General features: G+C 49.6%; 2 protein-coding genes across 11 annotated transcripts; both read right to left on the reverse strand.

The window, feature by feature from the left end:
* Window positions 1–1,067: 1,067 nt before the first annotated feature.
* Window positions 1,068–12,722, reverse strand: PGAM5 (PGAM family member 5, mitochondrial serine/threonine protein phosphatase). 2 transcript variants are annotated; one of them, XM_049804325.1, is made up of 6 exons: window positions 12,362–12,722; window positions 8,038–8,216; window positions 6,481–6,606; window positions 5,209–5,297; window positions 4,760–4,890; window positions 1,068–2,847 (listed from the first exon to the last, which is right to left on the reverse strand). In XM_049804325.1, exons 1-6 carry the CDS (start codon window positions 12,652–12,654, stop codon window positions 2,697–2,699), a joined length of 969 nt encoding a protein of 322 aa, XP_049660282.1. In that variant the 5' UTR covers window positions 12,655–12,722; the 3' UTR covers window positions 1,068–2,696. The 2 variants fall into 2 exon arrangements, with proteins under 2 accessions (XP_049660282.1, XP_049660281.1); XM_049804324.1 differs by having other exon boundaries at window positions 4,760–4,893; window positions 12,362–12,721.
* Window positions 8,133–22,865, reverse strand: FCSK (fucose kinase). Of its 9 annotated transcripts, XR_007506602.1 has the most exons (26): window positions 22,768–22,865; window positions 22,524–22,681; window positions 22,380–22,430; window positions 22,173–22,298; window positions 21,895–21,967; window positions 21,509–21,606; window positions 21,283–21,363; window positions 21,074–21,196; window positions 20,732–20,873; window positions 20,357–20,484; window positions 20,153–20,254; window positions 19,550–19,720; window positions 19,409–19,476; window positions 18,877–19,247; window positions 18,413–18,623; window positions 18,151–18,317; window positions 17,847–18,074; window positions 17,549–17,692; window positions 17,255–17,374; window positions 16,993–17,180; window positions 16,695–16,794; window positions 15,951–16,174; window positions 15,479–15,717; window positions 13,404–13,604; window positions 13,136–13,320; window positions 8,133–8,216 (listed from the first exon to the last, which is right to left on the reverse strand). XR_007506602.1 is itself a non-coding variant. In XM_049804314.1 (23 exons), the coding sequence occupies exons 1-23, from the start codon at window positions 22,835–22,837 to the stop codon at window positions 15,601–15,603; spliced, it is 3,258 nt and encodes a 1,085-aa protein (XP_049660271.1). In that variant the 5' UTR covers window positions 22,838–22,865; the 3' UTR covers window positions 15,206–15,600. The 9 variants fall into 9 exon arrangements, 8 of the variants coding, with proteins under 8 accessions (XP_049660271.1, XP_049660270.1, XP_049660272.1 ...); XM_049804314.1 differs by lacking the exons at window positions 8,133–8,216; window positions 13,136–13,320; window positions 13,404–13,604 and having other exon boundaries at window positions 15,206–15,717; window positions 21,074–21,193; XM_049804313.1 differs by lacking the exons at window positions 8,133–8,216; window positions 13,136–13,320; window positions 13,404–13,604 and having other exon boundaries at window positions 15,206–15,717.
* Between the last annotated feature and the right edge of the window lie 307 nt (window positions 22,866–23,172).

The raw sequence follows: 23,172 nt of genomic DNA on the forward strand, positions 1-23,172 counted from the left end.
AATTAGTCCAGTTGTACTGCATCTTAAGAAGTCATTTTTCTAACAATGTATTTACTTCAGCTGTTAAAAAAAAAAAGCAATTTATGTAGCCATTTGATCATTCATGATTGTGAAGAAACCTCTTTCACATGGAGCCTGTGGAGACACTTTAAATCAGATTGGTATTGCTTTAATTGTGTTTTCTTGGCTAAAAGTTCACTTATAAAGGTGTGAAAGATTAGTTGTGGGGTTTTTGTTTGTTTTGGTTTTTTAATTAGCTAAGTGTCATGTGAAAAAATACAAACTTACCCTGCTTTCTATTTAAAAAATGAGTAGCTAAAAGTGTCACACTGTTTAGCGTATGGGGCATGGCGGTAAGTAGGTGGGTTGATACCATGACATGGCAAATCACTGATTTGTCCAGACTTTACACAACTACATGTATCTTTTTTGTATGTGCGTGTGTACACAATGACATTGGATTATGCCACTGAAGGCTTAAAAAACAGTCTCAAACTATTGAAGACAGGAACTAAAAATTATGTACCTACTTAATTTTAAATTTCATACCTTCTCCCTCACAACTGAAGTGTCACTGAAAATGTTGGTAATTCCTATACATGTGCAAAGAGGCATTGTGTGGCCTCTGGCTGCCCACCAACAACTTAGTTATTGGCATGGGGGGGGTAGAAGGGTATGTATGATGCGAGAGGGTTATATGTATGCACATACACAAATAAAAATGCACCGAATTTTCATCTTTCTTGCTTTGGTGCTCCTGTTCCATGTGGTGATGAGACAGCCCTGTAACTCCCAAAATGCCCAGCCTAGAGTACAGCAGTCCCTTCTTGTATACTATGGTCCTTGTACACATGTGTCTATAGGTGATGATAATTAACTCTGAACTAGCTCCTCTCTCCAGTTTACCTTTCAGCTATGTGGAGTTAAAAGGACAAAGTTGGTAAATGAATTGTTTCCCCAGGCAACATGGGACACAAAGGCTGCTCAGCTGGCAGAAACATACACGTCACTGTGCAGCATTGCAGCCCTACCTTCTACAGCAGGTATTCAACTGAAGAGACAAGAAAGACAGACCAGTTATTTTATTCAAAACTTTTAAAAAGTTAATAGACAAAACCAGATAAATTATTCTCATTGCATCAATGAGAGATATGTCACAATGGTTCCCTCTTGCCCCACACAACAATCATATTTTGTTCCCTGCTAGCCCCAGTTTCCTTAAATCAGCCTGATGTAGCAGTCCTGGATCAAACAAGCCCTTCAACCTTGTCTCACTAGGTTGTGTGCCATGATTATGCTTCGTACAGCTCTGAGAGGCACAAGTTTAGGGCCTCAGCAACATTCTTGGTGATAAGAGAACTTGTCAAATAAGCTAGTTATGTTTGCTGTCCTATAGTATGTGCTCTGTCACCAAGACAGACTATGGACATGGTGAAATTTTTCAACATTCCAGGTACTGAGCCACATTACTACACTAGTTCAAGTGCCTAGCAAACATCCTTAAGATGAAACACTCCCCTCAAAAAATGAAACTGAGTTCTCAGCCACCTGCATTTTTCCTAGAACAAGTCCAGCAGTGTCAGAACTGTACAAAGAAGCCACTTACTTACTTAAAGCATTCTGCCTGACGTCTGTACTACGTACTTGGCCTAGAACAGCCATCCCACAGATCCTTTTTCACCATTCAGGCAACAGGAGTTCGAAGCAGCAGTTTGCTCCAATACTGCAGAACCTCTGACCTGAAATACAACTCCCTTGCACTCAGTGGTGTTATTTCTCTACTCTGAAGGCAAAGTATTAACAAATACAAATCAGTGGGAGAAAGCACTGAAAAATCCAAGTCATTAACTGGAAGCATTTTCAGAAGATTGCTGCTTTCCTTTCCTTCCATCTTACTGCTACAAACTCATCCCTACGTCCTTCTACAGACAAAATTTTAGTTAAAGGCTTTATGAGACTGAAAAACATTGTTCAAAATAGCTTAAAGTACTTCCTGAGGATGGAGGAACACTTAGTATAAGCAGCAGTTAATTCTAGCACCACAGCTCTGAGGCAAATGTTTGGGGGTTTTTTTTTTACCCTCTTTGCTTTATGCTTACAACCTCCAGGCACAGTTTACATGAGCTTTTTGGGGGGCAGAGGGGAATAATGACACAACATACATAAACATACATCCTTAACAGCTTACAGAAACTGAAGCCTTATCCCTTTGTCCTTGGAACAGCAAAATACCCTGTTTGTCATTTCTGCAGGAGTTGAAACAAGCTGCCTTGTCTTCAGTTTTAGCTGCAGTGTGATACAAGGCTGTTTCTTCCAGTTCCTACACCAATTGCTTTCCTGCACAAGAGAAATACCCACAGGAGCGAGCTTTGGTTACAGAAATTCATGGTGGGGTGGGGGTAAAGTCAGTGCTCTTGTGACCGCAGAGCACACAGACATTCAATCTCTTTGTATTCCACAGCTCAGCTTTCAGTTTTGGGGCATACTTGAGGACTGGACAGCTTCAGGCTTACAAAGATTTCTTCTTTTCTGGACTGAAAGGCAGATATGAATATGAAGGAGGCAAGGGGCTAAAGGACATTTTAAGACAGCATCACACCCCAACGTAACAGATAAAAATCTAGTGGTACCGTAGCTGAATGTACTAGTGCAAAGAGACTAGAGGCAGCTGCTGGACAGCCATCAGTTTTGCTCATTCAGGTGCGTGTGATTTTATCTGGAGGCATGAAACCTGTGTCACCCAGTGTTCGAAGTGCCACTCTTCCATTAGGACGTATCACCAAGTGAGTTATGCTACCATTGTTAAGAGACATTCGCAGCCAGCCTTCTGGGGGAAACTGCAATGCTCTATTAAAAAAAAAATAAATGCATATATTATTAATTCATAAACAGTTATATTAACATGCCCTCAGAGCATCGCCTTCTGTTCCAGATAAGGAAAAACAAAAACAACAAAAAGAAAATTGTTGGTCATTCCGCAGCTTGCATGCAAATGCTTCTACAGTCAGCCTTGGAAAAAAACATTTTTCTTGTGGAATTGGTACAAAACCGCAGCATTGATAACTGGACCAGTGCCAACAATGCACTGCATAAGCAGAGTCAAGCAGATGGATATGATTATTGTAGACAGGATTAATTCAAATTGACAGGAGGTAGGAGCTCTAATGTAGTCAGGTTGCTGGAAGGAGTCTGAGCGACCTTGTAACAACCAGGACAACAGACAGCATAGGTTCAGGTTGGTCACTGAGCCAACTGCAGCACCACAAAACCCCACGCAGTTCAGGACAGGCAGAGAAGATGGCTCACCATGCCAATGGCCTCCTCCGCAGACCCAAGGCAAAAGTGGCAAACAGCACGCTTACGCACTATTTTTAGCCTTGCCAACGTGGGTAGGTATGCAACAACAGCAGAGAAGAGGTAGTGATATAGGATTCATTCTAGTTGCCTGCATGTGCCTATGGAAGAAATTCACTGGAACTGCTTTCTGTCAGCTGTATCGTTCCCCAGAAGCAGCAAGAAAAAGTACCTTGTGCTTTCTGTAGAAATACAGTATCACAGCTAGTCTCCAGCTATTCTAAAATTCCTAACTGAACAGCCTCAAGAGTTCAATCAGTTACTGTAAACAGCTGGAGAAAATATGGAGTTGTCTCAAACATCTTTTGCCTCGAATACTGAGGAATAACTTGGTTTTGGCTATTATGACAGTCTTTTCAAAAGTCTAAGAAATTAAATAACAGCTACAGTCAAGCTAGATTCAAAAGGAACACTACATGGATTGTGTTCAGTTGTGGTATCAGATAGCCTGGAATAGAAGGTACAGAAGAGAAGTTAAAAAGAAGAGAAAAGAAACTGCAAAAAGTATGCAAGTATTTCAGAAAAAGCCTAGGTAGCAGCAAGATAATCTTTTTTGGCACAGGAAAGAATAGTCTGTTTACCTGATCAATAATTTTAAGTATAGCAATTTTGAAGAGCTCTAAAGCAGTCCACAGAGCAGACAGGCTAGCATTTAACTAGCTCAGCTAAATAAAGCTACCTGAAATTGTTGTAGGTATTGATCAGATTAAAGTTTAATCACATCTGTCCTGCTCAAGACAAATTATCTTACAGACAGTGCTTTGCTGATAGGGAAGAAGAATAAAACAGACATAGCTGACTGGATACAGGGACAGGCAAAGATCCAGAACTGTTTTCTCCTTCATGAACAACCTCGATGTTGGCAGAAACATACTCTCCCCTCTAATCCAGTACTGGATGTTACTGCAAAACCACACTAATACAACTTGAACCTAATACAAAAATTGCCATTAGTAAAGAATTCCCAAAACTAAACAAATCTTTCATTATGTAAGATGAAATTCACGTCACCTCAAAAAAAGATGCATCCAGTCAGATGCTCTATCTGTTGTCTTTTCCAACAGTCCACACAGGCATTATCCTCAGGTTTGTGGGAAGCAGAAGCATATGGTATTAAAGAGACTGTTCAGACATACAAACAGGTTTTGAGTCTCACCAATTTAGCTATTTTCTCTGTAGAATTAAAATGAAAGTCTTCTAATTTTCAAATGTGTCCTGTATCTGGAAGTTAATTCTGTGATAAAGTTGCAGAAGCAGCTGCTCACAATGCAGGCACTGATCTCCAACCACTTCAAACAAGCCAAATCAACACATTTCCTAGCTCAGCAGTGCCATAAACCAACACCATTTCAGTAAAACTAAGACCTTTTGAAGAACATGGATGAACGTGCAATCCAACACGTACCTGCACACAATATAGCGGATCACGTTGGCATGGCAGACAAAGATCTCGTAGCTGTCTTCTTCCTGCTTCGCGTCAGCTCTATGAATGAAGTTTCGAAAAGCAGCCTCAATTCGAGCTCCATCTTCGTAATACTGCTAATGGCACAGAGTTCATAATTAAACACAGCTCAGAGCAACATGTGCCATTGTCTGCATTTGCAGATGGGCTGCATCTTATAAACAGTTCTTCTTTACAGGGATACACACTTGAGGCTGAACTAATACTAAAGGATTGTAAATTATTTTAACTGTTCTGCATACTTATCAGGGAGGAGAAAAGTACGCAATTATCTAAGTTCTATGATGAAAGCATCAGCTCAGACACTGCAAGTTACTGCTACTGTCAATATAAGGTATATTAAAAAACCCAAAACATAACAGGTAAAGAAAAAAAAAAAAGTATAAAGTTACCACAGCTTCTGGTTTCCAGTGAGAGACTGGAGGGTCTGGCTCTATAGGTGCTCCCTCTCTCAGCAGATCAGTACTAATTTTTTTGACTCCTGAAATATTAAATACACATTCAGAAAGGAGTTGTTACTTCACATACCACTGCAAACAGGCCCGCAACTCTACAATCAATACATTTTTCATGTTTTCTTCAAAGAAGTCTTCAACTCCATCCTAAAGACCATTTTAGTCTACACATGGCCTATCAAGGTGTGTGAATCTTTTCAACACAACTGTTTTGTCATCAGCAAGAGAAAGCTTATTCCAACTGAGAACAGCCAGACCAGCCTGGCACAGCAAGTTGAGTCTTCCTAGTCTGCTGCACTTTGAAGAAATGCATTCGCAAGGATGTTAATCTAAAGCTGTATGTCAGTTAATGCTTACTGCTAATTAATGCAAATTAATGTTAATAATATTAAATATAAGCTTATAAAATATTTTAATCTCTTACTCTGAGGAAGAAAAGAGGGTTTGCGGGGGGTTGTTTGTTTTAGTGTTTGGGGAGGTATTTGAGGTTTTTTTGTTTTGTAAGTTTTGGGGTTTTTTTTTTAAGGAGCACATTAAAGAAAATAAACACAGAATGGCTAAGAGAACTCACTTTCAGCTTGTCATACCTGATTATCTGCTAAAATACCAGACAGAATTATCTATAGTCAAATATCTTTTAGTTTAGATTCTGGTATGTCTGAACAGCAGAAAAACAACCAACCAACTGCAAACACAACCACCCAAAAACCATATAAACAAAGCAGCCAGGCACATTAAAAAATTCCTACACCTCTCCAAGTGTGCCACATCTTCCCTTGCACATAGGCTAGCACAGCATACAAGAAGGGCCTGTTACCTAACCCAGCAAGCATCACTACAAGAACTGGAGTTTATGATCCTCTTCTCTCCCATGCTATTGCCCCGAGACTGAGGGCTGAGCCAATCCTGATAAACTGTGATAGTCTTTGCTTTACACAATGCGTAAGTGAAGAGTAACCAGCAGAGTTCTATGCAGCAGTACATACAGGTAGCACCTAGTCACTCAGAGGGGCAGATCCCTCTTGTATTTTTAAAAATTAACCGGAAACAAGCAGATTAGGGTTGTTAGTTTTTTTATAAACATAGACATATTCAAACAGGGCTGGAAGATGGCTAAATAACATCTCAACCTTAAGGACAAGCTTAGAATTCTACTGGAAGCAGTTTTAAGGATCAGAAGACCACAAAAAATTAAGGAAAGTCACTTACCTGGGAGATGTTTGCTTATAATTTCAGTTGTTTCAGTTGCTCTAGTCATGGAGGAGTGGATAATCTGATCAAATTTTAATCCCAAGCTTGCCAGCCTGTGTCCAGTCAGTTCAGCCTGCTCTCGACCTTAAAAATTATATTCATTATATAAACTGGTGACACTCATGTAAGCACCTCACACGAACTACCAAAAAAGTTGTCCAGTAGACATAAAAGGTCTCCATCAATGTCAGTTTTTCTCCTTTCAAGAAGTAATTGGAAAACATTTTTACCAGAGTCACTACTTATTCAGATCAAGCTTATTGGCTGGACAATTTCAAGTTGTATTTCCATCAGCAGGAAAAATTACTTGGTTTGGTGGGGTTTTTTTTATTTATTTATTTGAGAAAAAAAAATATCTAAACTTATTCAGAGACTTTCACTAAAGTATTCAATATCCCTGCTAGCCCCATCCCAAGTGAGCCACTTCCAATAAAAGACAGTGCTGCAAGCCATCTGTCATCTCTGTTCAGGGAGCACAGAAGAGGAGACTGTCAAACAGATCCACTCAGACATGACAGGGCATTTTTCATAAAGGCACCATCATCTTGGAACAGTTAAGAACCACAGCACTTGGACAACCTAGGGAAGACTTTATTCCATCTTTCAGGTAGGTAGGTGAAAAGACAACAGACAGTGTAACTAACTTACCCAAAGCACAGGATGAGACAGGATTAAGATTATACTTTGTTACCAGTTTAAGATAGCACCTTAGTCCTGAAATTAGCATTTCATTCCTATTTACATACTGGTGATTAAGACTTCGGGGGGAAAAAGGTGTTTATACTAAACATTTGGCACCAGACTTCCAAAACCTCAAGCAGCACTGCACAATAATAATTCTTCCCCCCTCAAAACAGTGTTGGCATACATATAATGAAGAAAGTGTCCGCTGCTTTTAAAGTACACTATTAAAAAATACTACTAACTAACATTTGAGACCTAGTCACAGGATCAATGAATTAAGATTACACAGACAGAGATTATCCTCATTTCAGGTAACTGATTAGCAGTATTCCCAGAAACAGTGCTTAGTAGCAAAAGTGAAATGTATTTGATTATAAACACTCCAACTGAAAGGAAAGTCGGGGTAATTTTTTTTTTTTTTTTTTTACTATATACAAATCAGCAAGTCAACTAGCAGAAACACAAGCCACCTTTTAAGAGAAACCAATCCCAAAGTTTGTCATGGAGCCAAGTTTGAAAGCCTTAGCCCTGGTGAATTATGTCAGCTAGCACGAAAATTTGCTCAAGCAACCTTGAGATAATTGGAAATTTCCTTTGTGAAGTTTCTCTAAAACCGAGTGTGTTTAGAACTCTGTAAAGCAAGTTATAATGTTTGGATTTAGAGGATCAAAAATGGAAAAACCCAAACTTATTCATGACAGCTTTCTGCCACAAAGGATCCAGAAAGTAGGTAAGGTTTGGCAGTGAGACCCAGAACAGAGCTGAGTTACTGACCTGTAGCCAAAACAATTTTCTGAAAAGGCAAATTATGATGCTTCTAGTAATACATACCAAGTGGGGTCAGAGTTCTGTCTTTATCAGCCCGGCCATCCAAATTATATTGAGAATGACGGATAAGGAATATGTGCCTGGTGGCTTTTGCTTTGCAGTGATCCAAGCGTGAGGCAAGTTCTTCTTCCCCAGTTTCTTCATTTTTCTTTTTGAGGTTGATAAGAGCCAGGGGTTCTCGTCTAAACAAACACATTTAAAACACCACTTTTAGATAGGGGAGACTAAAAGGCAGAGGAATTTTACAGATGGGTAGTCTTGCCTTATTTCTAGATATAGCTGAAGTACTAAAATTGACTATTTAGCCATTTGTTTCACAAAACTGATTCAAACCATTGTGTGAGAGCTATAAATAAAAGTCTGCATTAAAAAAAAAGGTTAATGTCTTAGGTTAAAAGGTAACTGACACAGATAAATTTGCTTTTTAGTGACAGCCACCTCTCAATTAATCCTTGGGGGAAAAAAAAAAGCAACAAACACAACAGAAAAAGTTAAATCCTAATGCAAACAGATGGTGTACACTAAAACATATGAAAGCTACAGTCTGCCTGGACAAGAAGATTATAAACACTAGCAGAGATTTTATATTTGAACCCCTGTCAATTCAATAGTTGCTCTTGGGATTTTCACTGACTGTCACAGGTATAATGGTAGGCTTTTTGACAAGAAAAACTAACCATGAATGATACCCCAGAAAAAAGGAAGAAGTGTTGACTGATCATAAAGGAAATAAAATGTTCCATATCTAGAAGGCCCTGTGGTAACACCTACAAAATTTGCACTTTTATCAACCACATTTACATCAAATGACTAACTGCCCCCACCCCCCAATATCCTAGAAAGACTTCAACTTTCTGCAGTGCACATTGCAAATTATTTTGTGCTTTAAACTAGGTCACATCAGGTCTCTCCTGTAACACTCTTATTTTTCAGCCTGGAGTGTTTATTTATCCTTTCATCTTTTTCATCACTTTCTCCCCTCACGCCACTTTAATCTTCCTTCCATTTTGTCACACTGCACACTACTCTCCCTTTCTGCACACCACAACCTTCCCTCCCGCACATCACCCAGACAGTTGATGGGTGTCCTCAAGAGGACACCAGGCACAGAGGATCTTCCCCTCCCTCCCCCAGGATCCCATATTAGTGCCACAGATTTCCCGCTGCTGACACCAGCACTGCACTATCATCATCAACCCTGTCCAAATCTTCCACAGATTAGTCTTCTGGTCCCCTCTCTGCACTGATCCTCTACCACATTAATACAAATCCTTTTGCTATGTCTCTCCACCTCAGAGCATAAATCCTTTCCCTTGATCTCATATCTAAAGAACAGTTAATTTATTTAATTCATGCCAGACCTCAATTCTTCCATTACTATAATTAAACTTGTTTCTTCTTTTTTTAATAGATTTTTTAATCAAGAATATAATTTTTATTCAGTTTGAGACAAAGTAGTTTGGTCATAGAAAACTGCTGCTTCACATACCTATTTCGACAGTTCACAGCAAGACTGGCTTTAAAAAGCCCTGCATCCATTTTGCTTTAGTAAAGACATGATTTCTATTGAATAATGAGGCTCAACACATTCCTTAAGCTGTTAACAAAGTTCAGCAAGGCATTAAAAATGAAACAATAGTCCAAGAACAACAAGAAGTTCCATTGCTATTTCACAGGATACTTTTGATTCAGCAGAAACCACATTGCTGGAAAGATGTATTGGGAAAATAGACAAAATGTCTGAAAAATTCAAGCACATTTGTAAAGTAACATAGGTATTAATTCATCCTATGGCAGAAACACACAAGAAATGCCTGAATGAAAGCCCTGCCCTCTCCCCTCCAGCACCTCTGAAGTTACTCGATGGTAACGTGCACTTTGAAAAGCAACAGATGCTTTAACAAGTCATGAGTAGATAACCAAGCTTAACAATATTTTTAGCATAAGCTAGTTTTAGAAAGTTTATGAGCAGGAACACTTTTAATACTGCTAAGACTTAAGTAGGTTCTTTTAGGTTGCCAAAACTCAGAAGCTGAAAAATGCAGCTTTCTGCATTCCCTTTACAAAAAAAAAAAAAAAAAAAAAAAAAATTCACCCAAGATCGTAGCTGGACAGAACTTTGCTAAAAAGCAATGGCAATGCCGGGGACCATCTTTAAACCTAATTATAACAAAAGTAGCACTTAATCCATGACAGTGCCCTTTTCACCTTCCTTCCAGGAAGCCCTGCATGTCACTGAAACATATCAGTCAGCCTCACAAATGCTTTAATTCTTGTAACATACTTCAAAATCCAGATATTCCTACTTTTATTTCTAATAAAACTATTTGCAAGAACCACTCAGAAAAAAATACAGGAAGGTAGTTGAACCCCAGAAATTTAGCCAATAATTCAAAGCTTTTTTTTTCTCCCTCCCACACCAAGCTTTCGAGTTAACAGAAGCTTAATTAGAACAGCTTTCAGATCTTTTACATGAATGAAACTATATCTAGTCTTATCTAAGAACTGAGCTGTACAATTCCTGTGCAGGTGGCATAGACCAAAGCAACACCCTAGGTATAGCATCATATGAGATCAATAGGAAGTTTGAAAACAAGATACTTGCATTCTTTTGTTCAAACTTGAAAAGCCATCAGTTCTTAAGAATATTACAATAGTCTGGTTATTTGCTCTCAACTTGACTTTGTAAATCATTCCCCACCCTCCCTGCCTCACCCACCCCGTCCCGGAAAAGAGAAGTGGTTAGATGCTTTGTGTATAAGCTATTTAACAACTTCACATATTAAGTGTTTCTGCCAACATCATCCAAAAATCAAAATTAAGACTTCAACCAGGTATAGCCAAAGCCATACCACACCAACTGGTAGGCACCAATAAGCAGAAAACTAAAATTGATCTGTGATAATGTATTTACGTAATACGCTTCCACTGTTTGTACACTATGATGAATGGTGATATGAAGTGTTATCTAGCTATATTTCTTCAGGCAATTGTGACAGCTACATCAGTTACAGAACAATCTCTACCTCCTGAATTGGTTAAAAAAAAAAAAAGGTTACAAGAGTCCAAAAGTCCTTTAGCACCCCTGAAGAAAAACAACCATTTAGCAGAATCAGAAAGGCCTGGATCTGCAGTTAAACAAGTAGCTTTAGTACCTCTCTCAATGTAACTGTGTAACCGGGTATAATCTTATTTAATGAAAGTTTTATTTTTATAATTAGGGTGTACATAGCCCTATTTATATGAGCCTTTGATTCTGTAGCATCTCAAAAATCAAACCAGGATGCATTATACAATAAAGATCTGTTAGTGCTTAAGTTTGGATTTACTATGATTAAACTGGAGCCTGACATGAGCGTCCCTGGGGAGATAATTCTACCAGACGGAAGCTAAATGAGCCAAAGCTCAATACAGGTATTTGCAAATTGTAATTAAAGAATCAGAAAAAAAATGTAGTTAACCCTTGGGTGAACGTATTTCAACACCATGAAGAACACAACTAAGTTAGGTTCAAAGCAACATTACCTTTACAAGGATTTAAGAACACTAACTTGCAGTTCATGGTCAACACAAGCAGCAGGCCTAATACATGCCTAGCACGTGCAAGCGTTTTTAGCCCACAAGGCTGCTGTTATCGAACAGAAACATCTTGGCGTATGGTTAACACCATCCTGAAAAAAGCAGGCACTTCTTCTACACAGCAGTCACACTTATCACCAGCCTAAGGCTTTGCAATCTCACTGGATGAAAGCACTAGAATAAAGGGATCCGCGCACCTTTACCGCGGGGAAAGTCTCTGAACTTAAGACAGAGGAGCAAGGAAGGCATCCCTTCAGAGCACTCGGGCGCTCCAGAACGCCAAGAATTTTCAAGAACATTCAAGAATTTCAACTATGTTCCGCTCTGAAGAGTTCACCACCTCACATTTCACCTGGAAACGAGTCCTGCGGACTCTCGGCTCGTGCCCTGTCACAACAGCGCGCCTCAGCCGCGGGCGGGGGGGGCGCCGGCTCCGTGAGGGCGAGCCGGGCCGGGCCGAGCCGAGCCAGGGGGGTCCCGCGGGGGTGCCCCGGGTCTCCCCTCCCCCCCTTCCCGTCAGAGGGGGGGGCTCGCCCCCAGCCCTGAGCCGGCGGACAGCGGTTGCTCCACGCACGGCTCGGACGGGCGGGGTTTGAGGGCAGCTCCCGCCGCCTCCCCCGCGGCGGAGGGGTGGTGGTGGTCCCTGCGGGCCCCTCACCTCACCTCACCTCAGCCGCCGCCGCCGCCCAGGAGCGGGGTCCCTCTCCCCCGGCCAGGCGGGGGAGGGAGACCCCGCCACCGCACCCACCTGTCCCAGTTGCTGTCCCAGTAGCCGCCGGTACCGGCGGGTCTCTCGATCCAGCCGGGAGCCGGCGGGCAGGAGGCGGCGGCGGCGGCTGCTGCTGCGGCGGGCGGCAGCAGCAGCAAACCCGGCGGCGCCGCAGAAGCGGGGGGAACGGCGGCGGCGGCGGCAGAGCCCCCCGGGCGCGGCTCGGCGTCGCCGCCGCGGGCCGGCTGCTTGCCTACGGCGACGGCGGAGAAGAGGACGGAGCCGCCGGCCAGCCCGCAGGCGGCCAGCGCCAAGGCGCGGCGGAACGACATGGCGCGGGCGGCGGTCCGCGTGCCCCTTCAGCCCCGGCGCCGAGCGCGCCGCGCCGCCCCGCCCCGGACGGAGCGCGGCGTGGGGCAAGATTCCTCCGCGAAGGCTCCCGGAAAGGAGCGGGAGAAGGACGGGGCGTCTGGCGCCGCGCTAAACCCCGGCCCAGCCCGCCCCGCCCCGCTCAGCCCCTCCTCGTCGCGGAGGGGGGCGAGCCCTTCTGGCTCAGCCGAGGGGGTTCTGAGGCACCCCGGCGGTGCCTGGGGACTCGAGCCCGCCTCACGACGGGGGGCCGGGCCTCGGGCCTGCCCCTCCGGGCAGCCCAAGCTCAGCCTCCCTCAGTCGGGCTGCTCCGGGCTCAGGTCGGAGGCCTGGGCAGCAGGCTGAGGGGGCTGATCCTGCCTGGCCGGTCGAAAACGGATTCCTGCCCCAGCCGGGTCGGTGGGAGCCCCCGGAGAGGGGGAGGGGGGGGGGCAGGGAGGTTACCTCCAGCCCTGCCTGGTTTTAACCACCTAACGCAGGTGTGAGCGCTCCCCGGCATGAACGAACGGGAGGTTGCAGCTTGTACGGGTAGAGCGTGCGTCATATTTAGTTACAAGCCCTGAGCTGACTTGCACTGGCATCAATCACTTCCAGTCAGCACTGGGTTCCTGGCACTGGAAAGCGGGAACCTGGGTTTTGGGGAATACAAGTGGTCACCAGTCAGCTGGTCTCAGCAGAGCCGAGCTGGCTTACACCAGGGCTGAGCCCCCACCTCGTACAAAGGAGCAGCGTCGTGCCCTCCCTTGCCTGAACGCTGCTCCTCGCTTCACAAGGAGACTTCTTCCAGAAGCAAGATCTCAGTTTAGCTCCACCAGCGTTTGCGTTGTGCAGAAGAAACTCTGTGGTCAAACCGGAACGTTAATTACCCGTAGATCAGCAATGGTACTGTCTCAATAACCTCACAACTGAAGCCCTGGGGAGAGAAGCAGAACAGAACCCCTTTTTTCTGAGCTGACGTCCAAAATTCAGCACTGATTTCTACCCGTTAAATTCAGCGGTTTGCAAATGGTAACAAAAATGCTACTGAATGTGGATCTCGGGATGCTGGCAGATTTTACAGATTCCATTATTCAGCCTTTGCATATTTAATTAAGTGTTCCTATCACTCCCATCCACCTGTTCAAGCTTTGCCTCCATACCCACATTCCCCGCACTACAAATGGCACTACTCGTGTTATTCCACTAATACGCCAGCTGGGTAGACAGTTTCCAATAGCCAAATTTCAATCAGTGTGAGTGACTCCAGAACAACTGAAAATAGAGTCTGTTCCCTCCCCCAAGCCCAGAGAGATCTGTTCTGCTTAGTCGTGGTGGTAACAGGCTCCTTCGTTCTGCGGGACTTAGAGCAGAACTACAAGGATGCTGTGCCTGTCCAAAAGAAAGAGGTCTTTCTGCTAAAGAAGTTAAACCACTTTCCAGCTTTCCCAGCTGACTGTCTTTCCCCTGCCCACCGCTTTGTGTCTCTTGTCTCACGCATATATAGTGCAGAGGGAGAAATAGACCTGAGTGTAGTACAGGTCCTTTGGCTCTTGGACATTTTACAGATCAACAGTGGCCCCCAGGGGTCAGACAAGTGAATCAGAAACCCTGATGAAAATTTGCTATAGACTACATGTTTTTCCCTCTCCTTTATCCTTCTTGTCTGCCTCATTCTCTATATTTAAGGTATTCAGCTTTCTGTTTCTTCTTATATAGCTTTAAAATTTTAATTTGATTCTTTTTCTCTATCTTGGAAGTATTAGCCCTTATCATAGAGGCAGGCGTATGTCTTTATACTGTGTATGCTCTTATCAAGAGCCCAGAAGGAAGAAGTTCATTTTCAAAACTTCACATCCAGTTCCTCATAAACAGCAGTTCTTTTTCCCCAGTTCTCAGTCTCCTAGCTTCCTGCAAATCACTTCTAAATCTTCCCCCCCCCCCATAATGCCTTTTCTCTTTTATCCATTATAACACTCATTCTCCATTAACTGTGCCACTTGTATCCTACCTCTTCCCCTGCAGCCTGCCCTCTAACCTGAATCCCAGTTGCCATGTTTGATGTCCAACAACTCACAAAAGAAGGAAAAAACTGCAACAGATAGATACCATCATCCACTTGGGGACAGGGACAGGCTGAAGCTGGATGGGGCAAATAGTGCAATTCCTGATAAATCTCCCAATTGCTTGAACTAAATTCCAAAATCATGTGGCTCAGTTTGAAACTTCAGTGCCATTAAAGGTGCATCAATTGCAGAAATATCCAACACTTGAGGTCAAAATCCCAGTATAGACAAAGGCAAGTTTGCTGAGGGCATGGCAGTGGCAGCAACTTATACCAGAGCTGAACTCAGTCCACCACCAGAAAAGTTTGAGACTGTTGTTAAGCAATGATAAATTTTTTTCCTCAGCAAAAATTTATTGCTGAACATCTGGGCAATCTCACTGTGCTAGAAAAGGAAAATGGATAATATTATTTGCCTCAGTGTTGCATTGTGGATGTCATTCTTCTGCGATAACACTTCACCATCAAAAATCTCCTGAGCATATGCTCACATTCTGCAGTTTATTTTTGCTTGCTTTAGGTACTAATGTACTTACACACTTCATGTGCAAAAGTATTTTGAGATTGTCTTAGATTTTGCTCAGTAAGTCCAAAAATGTTATTTTTAATTAGATTGTTGACCATTTTGTAAAAGTTGCAATCCAATTAGGTTAAAAAAAACTCTAAAAATCATTTGTTGAAGTGTTACCACTGTGGCTTTTGGGGCATGTAGCAGCACAAAAAGGAGACATTGAGACCTAAGGCACCTGCTGGAGCTGGCTGAAGGAGCTTTAGAGAAGCAGTGAGGATTTCCCTGCTTTGGAAGGCAGCTGGCTGCTCCCTCCCTTGCTCTGCGTATCTGCTGGGAGTGAGTCAGGGCTGAAGGCCTTCACACAGCCATGTCCCCTCCAGGATGAGCACCGTCCTTCAGATCACATCCCAGAACCTCCACAGAGAAACCGCTGGTGTCCACTGCGATGCTGTGGATGCTGAAGTTGCCCAGTCCCTAGAAAAAAGAAAAAAACCAAAACAAACAACCAACAAAAAAAAACAGTTACAGGTTGGGGCAGGAGCCAGCAAGGGACCTGTTCTCACCTCCAAGGTCCTGGGGAAGGCTAAGGGGACAAGCAATCTCATACCACTCGTAGTGGGGCGAGATGCTTCCAGTGCTGGCGCTATATAAAGCGAGCATCTGGAAGCCACCTGTGACAGTGAACCGCCTAGGAGCTCATATCTCACCTCGGTTTTTGCTAGAATTTGGTGCAAAGCCTCCTTCTGCCGAGGGACTTTGGTTAAGACGTAAAGGAAGCCACCGCCACCAGCCCCAGCCAAGCACTGCCCGTAGACGTAGGGCCGTAGAGCATCCATCATGCGCCTGACGGCCAGTGGCTCGCACCCAGGGGCCATGCATTTCTTCTGCTGCCAGTAGCGGTCCAGACACTTGCCAATGAGCGGCAGGTTACCTGCAGGGGCAAACTATTTGCCTCCATTTCTTGCTCAAGAGGCAGAAACCTGCCCTGCCTTTCCTGCTCAGCCCAAGATAAATTCCGCCTTCTCATCTACCCAATTCCTCCCAGCTCTGCCTGCCAAGCAAGCAAACCCAGATGTTATGTTGCTGTTTATTTTTTAATCCTCCATGGGGGAATTTGCTTGCTTTAATGCTCCACAGCATCCCAGAAGCTAAAGGCCAAATGAATCCACCACACAGTTTAGGCATGGCCCCCAGCCCCGTCACGGATGGCTCACAGAAAATCAACTAGACTTGGCGTGTCTAACCCTCCCTTCCTCAAATCTTCACTCAAGCCTGAATTTTGGGGCATTGCCTGTAATGTGCCAGTGGGAAGATCTGAGACTTTTGCAGCTGCAAGAGCCTGCAACCCCCCAGCCTTTTCACCCCTGGGACTGCACAGAGTCGCCTCAAGGAAGTCTGTGTTTCTTCAGTCGTTAAAAGGGTCGGCCTGACCCAGGAAAGGGGGCTCACACCTTGCCTCAAGGCCTGGGCACACTCCTCAGCGCTGCTCACCAGCGCGTCAGCGTTTTGCACGGTGGAGGGCAGCCTGGCATACCAGTTCCTCACCACGTCCTGCAAGAGGCCAGAACGACCCTGTCGCCATCCTCCTGGCTCCAGCAGCACCCAGGGAGGTAATGCTGCACCCGCAGCCTTTGGTGCCAGCTCCCATTGGGGTGGCAAAGCTCTGCACCAGCAAAGGGGACAGGCACCAAAGGCCACAGGGGGAGCAGAGGCCAGAGCCTGCAGCACCCAAGGGCACCCAGGCGTTACCTGGAGCAGGTTGCGGGCCAGGCGAGTCTTCCCAGTGTACACCAGCAGCAAGTGATTGTTGAGGGTCTGGGTAAAACTGTCGGGCACCGGGATCTTCTCCACCTCCACCTTGAGCGGCAGCCGGGCCTTCGACCTCCCGATTTTGATGCCGGGCACGAGCCCACCCACCTGGTCCTGCCAACCACCGCCTGCAGGGCAGAGGGTCCTCAGCCACAGTCGCAGATCCCCTCCCTGTGGGCTGGCTGCTCCCCCCAACTGCTACCTGTCGTGAGCCTCTGCTCCAGGTGCAGCACGGCGTGGATGAGGGACTCGGTGCTGGCAGCCTTCCCGGCTGCCCGGTACAGCGATGCCATCACCGCTCCTGCCAGGATGCTGCTGGTACCTGCAGGGAGCACAGGCGGGGCCAGGGCAGCAAGGCACCGCACGTGCCTGTGACAGCTGGGGCTGGGCTCCCGGCTGCGGGGCAGCAAGGGGGATACCCCATCCCAGTGCTGGCAGCAGAAGGGACTCCCTGGCACCAGCGAGGGACTCCCCAGCCCTTTCCCTGCAGACTTACCAAGGCCAGACCCGTGGGGCAGCTTGGACCAGGTGTGCACCTCAAACCCACCCCCAAAGCTCTCCATCAGCTGGGCCTGCAGGGGTTTCTGCGAGGGGAACTGCACAACCTGAGTGCAGATGAAGGCAGCTTTGAGCAAGGCTCCTGAAAACAAAAAGAAAGCAAAGCTGACGCCCACTGCGCTACCTGCTACCTCACCCCATCGTGCCCAAAAAGGGCTACCCTGGCACCATGGGGTCAGGACACTAAGGGGTTATCACACGTACAGAGCCAGGCTGTGTGGCTGGTGACACCTCACCTGGCGCGTGCGGCTGGCAGTAATCCTGCAAGTGCTCCAGCTCTCGGCACACCAGCTCTGCCACTGTCTCACTCCATGACGTCCCGCCAAGGCTGACAAGGCGTAGCTCTGGCTCGCTAATGCGCCGCACCCGGGCACCAATGGGCCGGCACCCATCCACCAGCACTGCCACGTCCACCACGGCCCCCCCGTGCTCATACGTGATGGGGGGGGTGTCACTCCAGCCACCTGCCAAGGCTCACCATCAGCTCCCCAACGTCACAAGGGTGAGAAATGGATCATACGGCTGGGGGGATGTGCTCACCAGAGAGGTCCAGGCGGGCCGGACACGCCACCTGCACCCAGTGCCCCAAGGGTGGCAGCTCCACCTGCCCCACTGTGACAAACTGGCATGAGGACATCACTGCCTGCCGGACGAGGATTTGCTCTGCCCCCTCATAATGCCTAGCCGCTCTCACCAGCAGAGCCGGACTGGGAAGAGAGGGACGCTGAGCAAACCACCACAGCTCCTTGACTGCGCCGATGCCTGGGATGGGGCCACTGCTGCTCACCAGCCCCAGCCTCACCTGCTCATCCACTTCTGCCGCTCGGCGGCCAGCTCCCGGACACCGCCAGCAATGTCCCCACTCTCCAGGCGCCCAAAAGCTGAGGCCCACTCCCTGTTAGCAGCGGGCCCGCTCCGCAAGCCCCCTTCCCCTCGTGCCATGCAGCCCAGGACCTCGGCAATACAGGCGAGCGCCCGTGCTGCAATGCCAGCGTCACCAGCTGTAGAGGCAACTAGAAAATAAAAGGAGGCTGCAAAGCCACAGCCAGGCTGCAGGTCACCCCAAACCAGCCCACTTCTGCGTAAGCCAGCTCCAGGGGAGTGGGACTCGCATGGCTTGCACCCACCCTGGTCTGTCGGATGCCCTGGGGGTGCACCCCCATGGGATCTTGCAATGTGGGGGTGGCATCATTGGAAGGGGTGGGGAGCACCAAACAGCCCTCATTCCCAGAGATGCAAGACACAGCTCTTGCAAGTCTAGCTCACCCTCGTCCAGCGTGCCCAGCACGGCCTCATGGTAGCCCTCGTGGACAGCACTGCGGGCGAGCGGCAGGAGGCTGCTGTCCCGGTGCCCCAGCAGCACCGTCCGCACCTTGCGCTGGCCCTGCAGGAAGAAGAGGGCCCGGCGGGCTCCCAACTCCGCCGCCTTGTCCAGGCAGGGCAGCAGCTCCTGCCAGGACATGCGCCAGGCCGTCCGCCAGCACGCCAGCCGCTTGCCAGCCACTGCCGCCGGGGCCAGCAGCCACAGCACATCGTCCAGCCCCAGCGCTTCGCAGGCGTGCAGCACAGGGAAGAGTCGGGCACTGAGCAGGCAGCGGCTCCTCCGCGGTGTCTCAGCATCCCAAAGGTCCCCTTCCCTGATGGAAGGACAGCCCGTCAGCACCACACTGGGGCACGAGGACACCTTCCAGGAGGGGAGCCGGAATGCAGGATGGGTTTGGGTGGCCGCGACACCTCCCAATGCAGCCATCCCCAGGGGACCTGGGTCTCCTGTCCCATCCTGGCACATGGCACCTACCGTATGCCCGTCCGATGGAAAAACTCAGCCCAGGGCATGTTCAGGTAGGTGGCCTCTTCGGCAGGGCTCTGCAAGGAGACGGAGGGGCCAGCTACACCCCAGCTTTGCGGGGAGCCTCGCGCCACCTTGCCGCCCCCATACCTGCCAGTCATCGAGGCGGCCGGTGAGAGTGAACACACGACAGGGCAGGTCATGCAGCCGAACATGGTGGCCCTGCAGGACAATGTCGCGCAGCGGACAGCCCTGCAGGGCTGGCGAGGAGCCTACAGTGAGGCCTGAGAGGAGGCAGCCAGGACCGATCTCCAGGGGACCCTACAGAAGAGGTAGCAGGGCCCCGAGTGGCATGGCTGGTCCCAAAGCAGCCCCCAAACCAGAGCCAGATCCCAGCCTCAGAAGGCGAAAACCACCCTGGGTGACAAGCTGGGACCAGCAGGAACCAGGTGCCAGAGGAGCACACTTCACTTTGCCACAGGGCTACAGGGACATGGACTACAGCAATTCAGGCCAGGCAATGGCCTCTAGGGCTCACAGCCATGACAGAGCCCCCAAGGAGAGGGACAGCCCAGTAGTAACAGCCTCCTCCCCTTGCCTGGAGAGGGTGACAGCCACCAGGGTCCACAGCACCAGCCGAAAGGGCACCTTGAATCTCAAAGACGTGGGTCCCCACCCCAGCCAGGGCCGCCTCACCCTCCTGCCCATTCAGTGCACTGAGAACTCAGGGTCACCCCCACCCCAGCCACGTACCTGGAGGTGACAATGCTGGATGACACTACCAGCCGCCAGCCGCACGGCTCCTTCCAGCAGGCAGTTGGTGACTGAAGAGCCATCCTCCAGGAGACAGGGCCGCTGCCAGGGGCACAGAGGCACGTGGGACTGGGGTCTGGCCACACAGCCCAGAACAATCCCCAAAAAACATGCGTGAGCAAGGCTGGGTATGAAAGGACATACATCCACGTGGGAATGGGCTGTTTTGCAGAAGCGGAGGTGGCTGGCAGAGCCGGGCAGGAGCGTCAGGCTGCGGATGTGGTCGCTTGCAGACATGGTCATGTAGTCATAGGATGCGTCAGGGATGGAGGCTGCAGAGGGGCAGGAGAGCTGTCAGCATACTGAAGGCAAATGTGGGTGTGCCTGATACTCACATGAGCCAAGGGCAGCCAGGCTGAACATCCCCAGTTGAAGGGGTGGGGAGAGAAGATCTGGGGACACGCAGTTGTGGCGAGAAACAGCCAGATGCCAAGCCCTGACCACCCCATCTCTCCCCACGCAGGCAAAGAGGGCTCAGGGATGGGTCACGTCACACGGACCCACCACAGCATCACTCACCCATGCTAAGAGGGAAGGCACGGAGAGCTGTCCACAGCACGGAGCGGGCGCTCCTCGCACTGGCGTCACCGCCACCCTTCACGAAATCCTTCTCTGTCATCCCCCTTGCCATGCACAGCACAATGTCAAAGAAAAGGGAGAGCTGGGGAGAGAAGGGACCTGTCGGGTGCAGCCAGGCTGGCCGGTGCAGCCAGGCTGACCCCCACCCTGTTGCTGGGTGCTCCCCTCCCACCACCTCTCCCACCCAAATCTGGCAGTGTGTGGGCAAAGAGACACTATAGAGATGCCCAGCAGCAGCACCCATGGGGCAATGGGTCCCATCCCCCGCGGAGGGGCTGTCACCTGGATGGGCGGTGCCCCCGAGTCTAGCCCCATGTAGGTGCAGGCGTCCAGAGGAGGGATGACGTGGGTGGCCAGAAGCTGCTCGGCAGCATCCGAGGAGAAGAAAACCACCCCACAGACCTGCTAGGGCACAGTGGGGCTGAGGCCACAGCTGTGGTGACACAAGGGACTGGGCTGGCAGGGCCAGCGATGCCCAAGTCATGCCATACCAGTGGGACGGTGCCATCAGGCCCTGCACACTGCCGGATCTGGGCCTCCGTGCCTTTGTAGATGATGTCGCGCACCAGCCCCTGGGAGCGAGACCAACCTGATGAGCTCTTCGGGAAGCCCCAAGCCAAGCCAAGCAGGGCTGGGACCCCATCACCCAAGAGACCAAAGGAGTGGGGATCCCTGCACCTCCAAGGGATGTCCCTTGAAGGGCAAGCTGCTACCAACCTGCTCATCGGTGAGGTAGACCCCATGGTTCCTGGCATACGTCTGGCTCCCGGGCACCGCGATCACTCTGACGCCCTGGAAGCCGTCCCAGTCAATCCCTGGGGAGAGGAACAGAGACCAGTGCCCGCTGGGGTGGTGAACATATCCACACTGGGCACAACTGCCTGAAAACCAAGCCCATGGCAGAGGCGGTGACAGCAGCGTCCAGCCTCGGCCACCTTGCTGGAGGCACAACAGACGCTCCCAACCACACACGGGCCAGCAATGCCCAAGCATCCGCACCCTCATGGGAGCACAGCGCAGGCTGAACCAGCAGCGCCACTACAAGCTCCAACCCCTGTCCCAAGCCAAAGTGGGTGCTGGAGGCAAGGCTGGCACCCACTCACCTGGTGCCGAGGGCACGGTGAGGAGCATGTCAGTGCTGCAGACCCACACACCAGGCGGGGAGCCCACACAGAGCTGTCGAGAAAAGGGCCACATGCCCAGCGATCACACAGAAGGGACCCGGCCCTTGTGGGGCACCCAGCACCCTTCCCGCCCCGCTAGGAGCCCGCTAAGGACACCCCGAAGGCTTCAGGGTGACCCAAACCCACCCCCACGCCACGGGGTGCCCAGCATCGCACAGCCCAAGCCCAGGGCCCCATCCCACAGGCCACACACAGACCCGGTGCGTCATGGTCCCCAGCAGGCTGTCCAGGTTGCAGACCAGAGCTTCGGCCACGGCGCCGGGCTCCTCCACGGGCAGGCAGGTGAAGGCCCGGCCGCAGTCGTCGAAGGAGAAGTCGCGGCCCTGGGGAGGACAGGGGGGTGTCACAGGGAGGGAGAGGGTGTGATGGAGGGGTCCCAAGCTGGGCTGCCGGTCGGCTCTCACCATGTGCAGAATGAGGATGCGGGCTTCCCTCAGGACGTCGGAGGTCACCACCTGGGAGGGCAGAGCAGGGGACACTCAGCGGGGAGGGGACGGTCACCCCGCTCCCCCCCCCCCGGCCTCGCCACCCGGGAGAAAGCCCCTCACCGTGCAGCCCGCCCGGGCGCTGAGGTGCTCGGCCGCCACCAGCAAGGCGTTGAGGGTGGCCCCGCCGCTGCCCAGGCGGGCCCAGGGGTCCTCCACGGCCAGGAGGAGCGGGGGGGGGCGCGGGCCCAGGCCTCCCCTCAGCCGGCGGGCCTCCAGCTCTGCCAAGCGAGAGGCCGGCGGCGCTGAGGGCTGGCACCCCCCGCCCCGCCGAGGGGAGAGGGCGAGCGCCAGCCCCGCCGCTTGCCTCGCTGGAAGGCGGACACGCAGCCGCCGCGCTGGCAGGTGAGGAGGACGACGCTCCACTCCGCCGCCATGGCCGCGCCCGACCGCCCCGGCGACGCTCCCTCCTGTCCCCTGAGTGACGGCCGCGGAGCCTGCTGGGAGATGTAGTCCAGCTCCCTCCTGCGTCCCCGCACCCGCTGCGGGAGGCTCGTTGGTGAGGGACTACATCTCCCAGCGTGCACTGCGCAAGGAGGGCAGGCCCCGGTCGCTTAAAGGCACAGTGCACCCCTGTCCCGGCGATGTTTCCCCCACGCCCCCCCACACACACCCTCCCCGAGGGGCTTGTAAAGGGGGAATGGGGGTTTTGACGTTTTTCTGCCCCAAAATGGGCCCCGGCGGTGGCGCGCACCCCCAAGTGCCCTGGGCC

The sequence above is a fragment of the Accipiter gentilis genome, chromosome 7 (assembly GCF_929443795.1).
Source record: "Accipiter gentilis chromosome 7, bAccGen1.1, whole genome shotgun sequence".
Taxonomy (NCBI): domain Eukaryota; kingdom Metazoa; phylum Chordata; class Aves; order Accipitriformes; family Accipitridae; genus Astur; species Astur gentilis.

What these genes read in the sequence shown, in the direction of transcription:
- PGAM5 (XM_049804324.1), bottom strand. Translation starts at nt 12,654, where the DNA reads ATGTCGTTCCGCCGCGCCTTGGCGCTGGCCGCCTGCGGGCTGGCCGGC. An exon ending in ACTGGAAACCAGAAGCTGTG is followed by an intron (nt 4,894 to 5,208) that starts GTAACTTTATAC and finishes CTGTGCCATTAG; the next exon opens with CAGTATTACGAAGATGGAGC. An exon ending in ATCCGCTATATTGTGTGCAG is followed by an intron (nt 2,848 to 4,759) that starts GTACGTGTTGGA and finishes TTTTTTTAATAG; the next exon opens with AGCATTGCAGTTTCCCCCAG.
- FCSK (XM_049804313.1), bottom strand. Translation starts at nt 22,837, where the DNA reads ATGGCGGCGGAGTGGAGCGTCGTCCTCCTCACCTGCCAGCGCGGCGGC. An exon ending in GCCCCACGGGTCTGGCCTTG is followed by an intron (nt 17,375 to 17,548) that starts GTAAGTCTGCAG and finishes TGCTCCCTGCAG; the next exon opens with GTACCAGCAGCATCCTGGCA. An exon ending in TGGCCCGCAACCTGCTCCAG is followed by an intron (nt 16,795 to 16,992) that starts GTAACGCCTGGG and finishes GGCCTCTTGCAG; the next exon opens with GACGTGGTGAGGAACTGGTA.